The sequence below is a fragment of the Urocampus carinirostris genome, chromosome 7 (genome assembly GCF_059441175.1).
Source record: "Urocampus carinirostris isolate Australia breed hairy pipefish chromosome 7, RoL_Ucar_1.0, whole genome shotgun sequence".
NCBI lineage: Eukaryota > Metazoa > Chordata > Actinopteri > Syngnathiformes > Syngnathidae > Urocampus > Urocampus carinirostris.
In genome coordinates, this window is record NC_142355.1 from 41,825,188 (window position 1) to 41,836,072 (window position 10,885).

At 43.4% G+C, this 10,885-nt stretch overlaps 1 protein-coding gene across 3 annotated transcripts in view; it reads left to right on the plus strand.

Moving 5' to 3' along the window:
• LOC148363348 (UPF0606 protein KIAA1549) overlaps window positions 1–10,419 on the plus strand; it is a 57,725-nt gene extending 47,306 nt beyond the window's left edge. For all 3 annotated transcript variants that reach the window (XM_088341005.1, XM_088341006.1, XM_088341007.1), the window contains 3 exons: window positions 306–454; window positions 2,521–2,675; window positions 5,483–10,419. In XM_088341005.1, coding sequence (XP_088197131.1) covers window positions 306–454; window positions 2,521–2,675; window positions 5,483–5,665 — 487 coding nt within the window. In that variant the 3' untranslated portion in view covers window positions 5,666–10,419. The remainder of the gene's footprint in view (window positions 1–305; window positions 455–2,520; window positions 2,676–5,482) is intronic.
• Window positions 10,420–10,885: the final 466 nt, after the last annotated feature.

Here is a 10,885-nt window from a genome sequence, read left to right on the forward strand (position 1 = left end):
GCACATGAGACGAAAGTCACATTTACTGTAATAAACCACAGTTACTGTATATTACCATATTTTCTGCACTGTAAGGCGCACCTGATTATAAAACGCAACCCCCAAAAATAGTCTTTTGTGATATTTCTTTTTCATACATAAGGTGCACTGGCTTATAAGGCGCATGAAATAGAGACTTCAGTAACCATGGGCTCTTTTAACACTGTAAATAGTATTTTCAGTATTTTCAGTTTAGGTCTGGAAACTTGATTCCTTTAATAATTTTATTCAAACTAATAAAAAGTGGCATCCTGTTTTTTGCCCAGGCATGATCGCGAGCTGAGTTACTTTCCACCAGGAGAGGCAGGAGAATCCAGAGAGCAACTGAAGCTCAACAACCTTTACTCCAGCAGAGGCCTGAACACCAATGAGCTGCCTATTTCGGCCCAGTCGCGGCCAGTAGGAGGGGCAACAGGTCAAGCTGGAATCCTCCTTTCCTTGCCTTTGTATTGGATATAATTTTTCAAAGAAAAAAAAAGAAAATTAATTTATTCAAGTATAATGCGCATTTCCTTTGACCTAAAAAAAAAAAAAGTTTGAGTGCACGTCATACATAAGGTTAATGGTAATTTTACCATTGTTTGTCCTTGTTATTGTCAGGACCAAAACAGGAAACAGGACCCACTCGCGTAACGTTACTCACTGTTTTATTGGGGGAGAAAGATAGGAGTGGACACACGATCCGGAGATCGTTGGTCGCGGGGTGTAGGTTGCTCAGTGGGACTTCCGTGGCGAGGGATGACGGTGCCGGGAACGGAAAAAAGTCGAAATCAAACAGATCGTGATAGGAGAAAAAAAGCGCAAAAACACAGGAAAAACGGATTCGCAGACGGACCGACAAAGGCGACTGTCAGGACAGCTTTTAAATGCTGACAGGGAGCCGATCTGTCAACGAGTTTCAGCTGGTGCCCACGGGCGGGGCCAATTGGGTGCCATGGCAACCGTGACAGAAGCTGGCGCCAGACGGCAGAGGCCAAAAGGGCGCCATGGCAACCGTGACAGAACCCCCCCTTCAAGGGACGGCTCCAGAAGTCCCAAAAAAAACAATACATTGCTCTCCAGGATGTGCTAATGCCCACAAGGAGGGTGGCCCCACTTCAGCCTCCGAAGGCGTGGCAAAAGAAGGAACAGGGAGAGGCTGGGCCGGCAGACCGGCGTGGGGTCAGGCGGCTCGACGGGCGTCGGGTCAGGCGTATCGACGGGCGTTGGGTGAGGCGGATCGACGGGCGTCGGCTAGCGAACGTTCCGAGCTGGCATTCGGACGAGCCGAGCTGGTATATGGACGAGCCGGGCTGGCAGACGGAAGAGTCGAGCTGCAGACGGAAAAGTCGAGCTGGCAGACGGAAGAGTCGAGCTGGCAGACGGAAGAGTCGAGCTGGCAGATGGAAGAGTCGAGCTGCAGACGGAAAAGTCGAGCTGGCAGACGGAAGAGTCAAGCTGGCAGACGGAAGAGTCGGACTGGCGGACGGAAGAGTCGGGCTGGCGGACGGACGAGTCAGGCAGGCAAATGGATGAGTCAGGCAGGTGAACGGACGAGTCAGGCAGGCAAACGGACGAGTCAGACAAGCAGACGGATGTGGTAGGCCTCTCCGACATGCGTGTCGGAGAGGCCGACCTGCACGGCGGAGAGGCCGACCTGCACGGCGGAGAGGCCGACCTGCGCGGCGGAGAGGCCGACCTGTGCGGCGGAGAGGCAGACGGGGACCTCGGACAGATCGGCGCCGAATACCCCATTCGAGGCACAGCAATTCCCATGGCGGGCGAGTCAGTGGGCCGAATGGGCGGGAAATGCGACAGCACGGCAGGAGGAGAGCCCCCGGGAGGCGGGGCCATTGCCGACAGCCGACACGACTGGAGCTCAGTCAGCTGAGCTAATTGCTCCTGCTGGCGCCGCATGTTCTGTAGATTTTGCTGGAACAGCAGTTGAAGGGCGGTAAGGTTACTGAACAATCGCCAGACCTCGCCCTCTGTCCAGTGCAACTGCTAAAGAGTGTAAGGAGTTTCCAGCATACACGATCCGGAGATCGTTGGTCGCAAGGAGTAGGTAGGTCAGCGTTTAAATACTGACAGGGAGCCAATCTGTCAACAAGTTTCAGCTGGCGCCCACAGGCGGGGCCAATTGGGCGCCATGGCAACCGTGACAGAACCTGGCGCCACACGGCGGGGCCCAATTGGGCTCCATGGCAACCGTGACAGTTATGTTACATGTAAGACTCTCAAGTAAATCCCTTAGTCGTGCTCTTTGTCGACTTTGATTATTTTTTGTTTGGAGTGCATGAGTCAAGTCACGCTGAAAGACTCGTAAATATTTAAAGTTGTTGGAGTAAAGCGTGCGCTGATGCTATCAGCCATTTACTGCATTTAGTGAAGAATCGTGAATCTCACACAAATACACGACAAACGTTCTGTCAACATAAAATTGATTACCAGAAAACAGGTGTCATATTATAAAATCTTGCTGTGTTTTTTTTGTGTGAGCAGGCAGCCAACTTCATCGTCTTACACAGGTCGGCCTGAGCAACCCTTTGAATGGTTTTTCCACTAGGGTGGGAGATCCTCCGGGACACAACAGCGGTATCAATTCCAATAACCATTATGAGGACAGTTACTACAGAGCACTACACGAGAACAGTTTAGTAAGTGCCACAGCAAAACAATTATTTTTATGCGAGTGTTTTTCAAACTCTTTCGAGCTAAAATGCTTTTTTAAATTTTAAAAAATACCGAGGCACACCATCTGTATCAAATATTTTAGAAAAAGTACCTGTTTGGCTCCAATTTAATCGTTCTTTAACTTTTAAATTGTCAATATCAGCTATAATTTGAACAGTAAGGATTTTAAATATAATTTGTTTTTGTTGCATAGTTCAACAGGTAGTACGGGTATACAGGGAGTGCAGAATTATTAGGCAAGTTGTATTTTTGAGGATTAATTTTATTATTGAACAACAACCATGTTCTTAATGAACCCAAAAGTCTCATTAATATCAAAGCTGAATATTTTGGAAGTTGGAGTGGGGCTTTTTTAGTTTTAGCTATTTTAGGAGGATATCTGTGTGTGCAGGTGACTATTACTGTGCATAATTATTAGGCAACTTAACAAAAAACAAATGTATACCCATTTCAATTATTTATTTTCATCAGGGAAACCAATATAACAGCTCAACATTCACAAATATACATTTCTGACATTCAAAAACAAAACAAAAACAAATCAGTGACCAATATAGCCACCTTTCTTTGCAAGGACACTCAAAAGCCTGCCATCCATGGATTCTGTCAGTGCTTTGATCTGTTCACGATCAACATTGCGTGCAGCAGCAACCACAGCCTCCCAGACACTGTTCAGAGAGGTGTACTGTTTTCCCTCCTTGTAAATCTCACATTTGATGAGGGACCACAGGTTCTCTATGGGGTTCAGATCTTCTTTTAGACCCTTTCTTGCCAGCCACGCTGTGGAGTACTTGGATGCGTGTGATGGAGCGTTGTCCTGCATGAAAATCATGTTTTTCTTGAAGGATGCGGACTTCTTCCTGTACCACTGCTTGAAGAAGGTGTCTTCCAGAAACTGGCAGTAGGACTGGGAGTTGAGCTTGAGTCCATCCTCAACCCGAAAAGGCCCCACAAGCTCATCTTTGATGATACCAGCCCATACCAGTACCCCACCTCCACCTTGCTGGCGTCTGAGGCGGACTGGAGCTCTCTGCCCTTTACCGATCCAGCCACGGGCCCATCCATCTGGCCCATCAAGACTCACTCTCATTTCATCAGTCCATAAAACCTTAGAAAAATCCGTCTTGAGATTTTTCTTGGCCCAGTCTTGACGTTTCAGCTTGTGTGTCTTGTTCAGTGGTGGTCGTTTTTCAGCCTTTCTTACCTTGGCCATGTCTCTGAGTATTGCACACCTTGTGCTTTTGGGCACTCCAGTGATGTTGCAGCTCTGAAATATGGCAAAACTGGTGGCAAGTGGCATCTTGGCAGCTGTACGCTTGACTTTTCTCAGTTCACGGGCAGTTATTTTGCGCCTTGGTTTTTCTACACGCTTCTTGCGACCCTGTTGACTATTTTGAATGTAACGCTTGATTGTTCGATGATCACGCTTCAGAAGCTTGGCAATTTTAAGAGTGCTGCATCCCTCTGCAAGATATCTCACTATTTTTGACTTTTCAGAGCCTGTCAAGTCCCTCTTCTGACCCATTTTGCCAAAGGAAAGGAAGTTGCCTAATAATTATGCACACCTGATATAGGGTGTTGATGTCATTAGACCACACCCCTTCTCATTACAGAGATGCACATCACCTGATATGCTTAATTGGTAGTAGGCTTTCGAGCCTATACAGCTTGGAGTAAGACAACATGCATAAAGAGGATGATGTGGTCAAAATACTCATTTGCCTAATAATTCTGCGCTCCCTGTAGTGGTACCTCTTTATACAAGCACTACTACACAACAAACTCAAGACACGACGTTTTTTCTTTTCAACAAAAATCTACCTCGCTTTACGAAGGAACGTCAGGCAAACTCAGAGGCTATCACTAGAGACCGCTCACCGCCATCACGTCGGTCCAGTTTGCACATGTGCCTCCAGCTATCAGGCACTGTATTCCGCTTGGAACCTGTAGACAGGGTTGGGTAGGGTTACTTTAACTTGATTACTTTCAATTACTTAAGGATTACTCCAATACCAAATATGCTAATAAATGACAAAAGAAACTAAATCTGAATAAAATGATGACTCACAAGACGTGGTGAGCTTTCTCTCCTGGCTTTGATCTCTTTCATCTCTGGCAAAACTAACATAAAATGCAACAGAAACAAAATGAAAATAAATCGTGTGTCTTTCATTTTATCTTATAGTATCTACTTTTTGTATTTTTTTTGTGACTTAAGCCACACGTTCTGTAAAGGAAAACAGTAAGGTGTCTGAGAAAAAATATAGAATGATGACAATTGAAACGAAGCAAGAATGAATAGTAAAACACAAGCACGGTGTTAGTGACCAAGCCAAGGAGTGCAATCGGGAAGTGCCGATCACAAGCCATGAGAAAATGTACGCAGTGCTTCAACTGCAATAAACTTCGAGGGAGAGAGGATTTCTTCTTTCAGGGGGTGCATGACACAAAATAATTGAAAAGCACTGCTTTAATGACACTTTCCTTATGTTTTTTCAAAACATTTTATTATCATAATTATCATCCTATTTTATCTTTTTCTTTTTTAAATAGCTGTAGAATGTGATAGCATTGTGAATCCAGCTGAAAGGGCAAAATAAATTGATGAATAAAAGCTGAAACAGGCTATACCCTAAAAACCTTTTGATAACGGGCTGTGGAAAGCTAAATGAATCCATGCAGTTTAGTTCAACTGCAAATCCACTTGGGGCCCCCTGACTTTTTAGTCCGTTCTTGTCCTGACAGCTTCCTGTTTTATTCTATCTGGCAGATGTCCAGAAGTGCCGTGAGAGAACCATCTGCTCCGCCCTCCCACCTGGATACTGGGACCACTTACCTACCCTCCTTACTCTCACTGGACGCTACTGCTCCCAACCAATCGTCCGCCTCCTTGATCAAGGCCATTCGTGAGGAACTTTTGCGCCTGTCGCAGAAACAGGGGTACCACAGCTGAATTAGCTGCCACCTCAACCTGCTGACGTGACCGTGCTTCCTGTGGAAGCCCACCAAACCACAGAGAATCATGCGATACTTCAATATTACCGTACTTTTCATACTATAATGCACAGCTGATTATAAGACGCACCCCGAAAAAATAGTCTTTTGTCATGTAATCATGTGGTAGGAAATGGCACCACTAAGCTTTGCTAACAGGTCAATTTTGACCATGGGTCTAATTCAGCCCTGTCCACCAAGAAGAAAGGAGTATCACTTATTATAGGTAATACGACAGCTTAACAATCAAATGCATCCAGATCCAAATGTTCCCATTGTAATTTGAGTTATGGCCCCTAAGCCTCATCAGTTGTTACATTTTATAACCTTAAAAAAGTCACAGTAGACCAGTTTTTTCGGGCTGACCGAGTCTGTTTAACCCTATTTTAATAATTAACCTGGTAATAACATAGTTTTAACATGACAAGTTGTCAAAACAGGTTGGTATCAAAACAGGTCGTAGCCGGAAACAAACGGGACTAAAAACAGGACAGGCAGGAGTCAGGGTCAAAAAAAGGCTTGCCTTGTATCAACAAAGGTTTGCAGACGGACTGACAACAGGAGAGTGACAGGACTGGGTTTAAATAGGGACAGGGAGCCAATCAGAGCCTGCAGCGGTTGGCGCCAAATGAGCGGGCACAGGTGATTCACATCGACAATCATGACAGTATTTATTATTTTCTTGCTCATTTATTTTACAACAGAATTAAATCCAATTTATGGGTATTATAAAGTGAAAGAGCAAAAAAGATGCGCTTTTTTTTTAGCCAGCTATCTTTTTAGCTTCCTAGCTAGCTATCTTTCTACATTTTTGGCTATTTAGCAAGCCAACCAGCTAGCTTTTTACATTTTTTGCATGCTGTATAGCTAAAAATGTATCTTTTTTAAATAAAAAAATCAAGCTTAATTTTGTCCTACTTGCTACTTACCTTTGTGTCTAGCTTTCTATACTTGAGCCCACTTAAATTGCTTTTTACTTGCTCAAGTTTTCTACCTGTTTACTTTTCTAGCTAACTATCGAGCTACTTTTGAGCTATAGAGCAAGCCATCTAGCTAAATTGCTGTTTTAGAAATTCATATCAAACTGGGTGCCCTTACGCTATTTCGTTACAAAAAGTAGCTCTCGACTTAAAAAAAGTTGGGGATCCCTGCAGTATAAAGGATAAATTGCACTGGACTACAAGGCGCATGGAACTTGAACTACAGTAGGAGCTAGCGTATTTATTAGTTGCACACTTTAAACACGTAAGTATATAGTAATGCAATGATCAATCATTCGAAAAAATGTCCCTTACTACAATCTCACAACATTGTGTGCAACAGGAATCAAACCCGGGTCACGGTGAGTTTGCCGAAACCTAACCAGTTAGACCACAAATGGTATATAGGGTTTGCAAGGATGCTTCAAATCCTTGAAAATTTTTACATTTGAATGTTGTGTTTTCATGGTCAGAAAAATATTTGGATTTGGGTGAAGTGTTCGAAAATGCTTGAGATTGTGCCATTTCCATGTATCTTGGAAGTCGGACTCAATAGCCCACTCAATAAATAAAGTGCAGAATGGCAGAATTCACATCAGTTTATAGCAGCCCATGGACACAAAAAGAGCATAGTAGATCATATGTAGGAACTGCTCAAAATAGCACAAAGTACGTGCTAGCAGAAATTAGCGACTTTATTTTAGTCATTAAAGTCATCAAAGAAAAACCTTGTTCTTCTAGAAAATTTGAAAAATTGGCCTTGAAAGTGCTTGAAAAGTTCTTGAATCTTGCCATGAAAAAGGTGTACAAACCCTGTATTATGTACACCGGAATATAAGGCTCACTTTCAAATCACTCGCCAATTAGGGGTTTTTAGGTGTGCCTTATGGTCAGAAAAATACAGTAATTTGTGTTTCTTGGTGCCCTTCTGAGATTCTGAATCTTTATTGAGTGTTTTTTGAATACCACATCTCTAAATATTTTTTCACGAGTGTGACAATGTCATTCCATAACTCTACAGATTAAGGGATGGTTGACAATGCTTTGCCTTCATGTCTAAAAAATGTTATTTGGCTCTACAGTCATGTCTGACGTACAGCCTGCCGGCCGGATCCGGCTCATCAGATGATTTAATCTGGCCCACCAGACATGTCTGAGTATGTCAAGAAAAAAAAACCAAATCTCTAGATCGGGGGTCTCTAACGTGGTTCCCACGGGCACCAGGGTGCCCCTTAAGGACAGCTGAGGTGGCCGCAGACCAGTTCTGAAAATAGATCAGCAGTGCTGGGTCATTGTGATTTTCAAGTCAGATGTTTAGTGGTAGATTGAGTGAATTAATTACTACATCTCTCTTGTTTTCCCGTTCTTTCTCATTTTCTTCCTCTCTTTTTCTTCTCTCTTTTTGTATTTATTTTTCTCTTTCTTTCTCTGCCTCTTGCTCTTTCTCTCTCTTCCTCTTTCCCTTTCTCTTTGTCTTTCTCTGTCTCTTTCTTTCTCCCTTTCTCTCACTCTCTTTCTTTTTCCCTTTCTTTTCCCCTCTTTCTCGTTTTCCCTTTTCCCTCCCATTCTCTCTCTTTCTTACACTCTTTTTTCTTTTCTTCTTCTCTCCTTTTCCTTTGTTCTCTCCATGTCTATCTCTCTCTCTCTCTCTCTCTCTCTGTCCCGTATTAGCCCTTTTTTTTATATTAATGCAAACCAAATGCTCCCTCTGGCTGCCAGAGGCAAGCATTGAGTTTGAATAGCGTGGTGAGTTCAGGTGTAAAACTGCATTCGTTTAACTGTTAAAATAAACCAGTTAACACATTCAAAGTCAAACATGAAAATATTTTTTTACCCATTGTTTGTAAATATATGTGTAGAAAAGATCCCTTGTCGTCCGTGGTTAGAATTTGGTAGAGTAAGTTACTACTGTAGGCTGAATAATAAAGCATAATACAGTGGAACCTCGGGCAGCACGGCGGCGCAGTGGTTAGCGCTTGTGCGGCACAGTTCATGTCATGGGAACCTCCTGCGTGGGTTCAAATCCAGCTCCAGACTTCCTGTGCGGAGTTTGTATGTTCTCCCCGTGCTTGCGTGGGTTTCCTCCGGGCACTCCGGTTTCCTCCCACATTCCAAAAACATGCATTTCAGGTGAATTGGCCGGTCCAAATTGTCCATAGGTGTGAATGAGCGAATGAGTTGTCTGTCCCTGTGTGCCCTGCGATTGGCTGGCAACCAGTTCAGGGTGTCCCCTGCCCACTGCCCGGAGATGGCTGGGATGGGCTCCAGCCCCCCGCGACCCTAATGAGGATATGCGGTACGGCTGATGAGATGAGTTGAGACAGTGGAACCTCGGTTCTCGACCATAATCCGTTCCAGAACCCTGTTCAAAAACCGATTTGTTCGATCACCGAAATCATTTTTTCCATTAAAGATAATGTAAATCGTTTTAATCCGTTCCAACACCCTGAATGTTTACCTTGAATGTTTAACGTAAACATAAAGCTAACCCAGGCTAATCGTACGTTCGCGTTATCGTAATCTTCCGTACAAAAGATTACGCTAACATGAATGTGTAAAAATAAAAAAATCAGGTCGTTTACAAGTCATTTAGCACCCGGATCTCCACAACAAGTGGTGAGCGGTTCATTGGAAAGGGGGCTCCGTTCCAACACCCTAAATGTTGGGCTTCATTCCAACACCCTGAATGTTTACCTTGAATGTTTAACGTAAACATAAAGCTAAACCAGGCTAATCGTACGTTCACGTTATCATAATCTTCCGTACGAAAGATTACGCTAACCGTGTAAAATTTTAAAAAAAGGATAAAGAAAAGAATTATGAATAGGATTTCTTACCTTTGTGGTGGTCCGCAGAAGCCATGCTGTATTCCCTAGCAAGATCAGACACTCGCACACCTTCATATTTTGCTATTATTTCTTTCTTAAATGCAATAGTTGTTAGCACTACTTTTCTTTTTTCACCTGTAGCAACTTTGCTGCTTGCACTGACTTTCTTCAGAGGCATAATTAGGGGCTAAAACACTTCGTACACCTATATTAAAAGCGAAAGCAAAACGAAGCACATCCGCACGCAATAACAGTTGGTCACGAAAGTAGCGATCTACACCCATACGCCGCTCAGCATCGCACCCTAGCGTACGCACTCACGCATTACCGGCGTTCGAACTCTGATTTTTTGACCGAACAGCGAAGCAAGAATTTCTCGAATTTTTTGGTCGGACTCCGATTTGTTCGAACTGAGAGGCGTTCGAAAACCGATGTTCCACTGTACTAAAAAGCTGCACTAAAAATTAGAGCTAACATTATTTTACTGATATGGCCCACCTGAGAACAGAAAGTCTGGGTCCAGCCCTAGAGCCAAACTGAGTTTGACATCTCTGCCCTGCAGCAAGATCAATCCAGACTCATATATCAGTACACCGTGCGCACTCTTAAAACATGATGCTACCTATTTGCTGGTTAAGCCAGCACAAATTTAGTCCAAGGTTTTGTTTCGGCAGCCATTAAGACTATATTAAAAGTTCACATTTTGTAATGTTTTTTCCTCACTATGTTTAAAAGTGTTAAGCTTTGCAAGCATCATTTTTTAAATGATACATTCTTGGCTTGGTATTAGACTGTAGGTAGTCAGTTTTGCGGGACTGACTGCACATTTCACTACTTGGTTACGCTCAAATCTGATGGTTTTGCTTCCAATAAAATGAGAATGTATTAATATTCATGGACTCATAGACCTGTCTGCTTTGTGTTTGTACAATAATTTTTTGTGGTTGTGTGGTGGACCCAAACGCAGGAAGTATGGCAAGGTGATGGAATTTAATCAAACTCATCCAAAAAGTAACAAATGGTAAAAAAAAAAAAAAACAACATAACTGTCAGAATCAGAAAACAAAAAAACAAACCTCAGAAAGCAGGATGGACTCGATAAAGGTGATGTGGAAATTGAACTGACCCGACAATAAGTGCTCTCCACAATGTCCTTATGAAGGTGTAGGGAGATAAGGGACAGATGTGTGGTGATTGGACACACCTATCCCAATTGCAAATCCATTAGGTGCCCCCTGGTGGAATAGGGCACACCGGACTACAACATAATCATTACTGTATTTCTGTTTCATGCAGGATCTTATTTTTATTGCCTTTTACACAAAGTATTGAACATTTAGCCTGGAGAGGGATGTGCTCTGACAGGCTGTA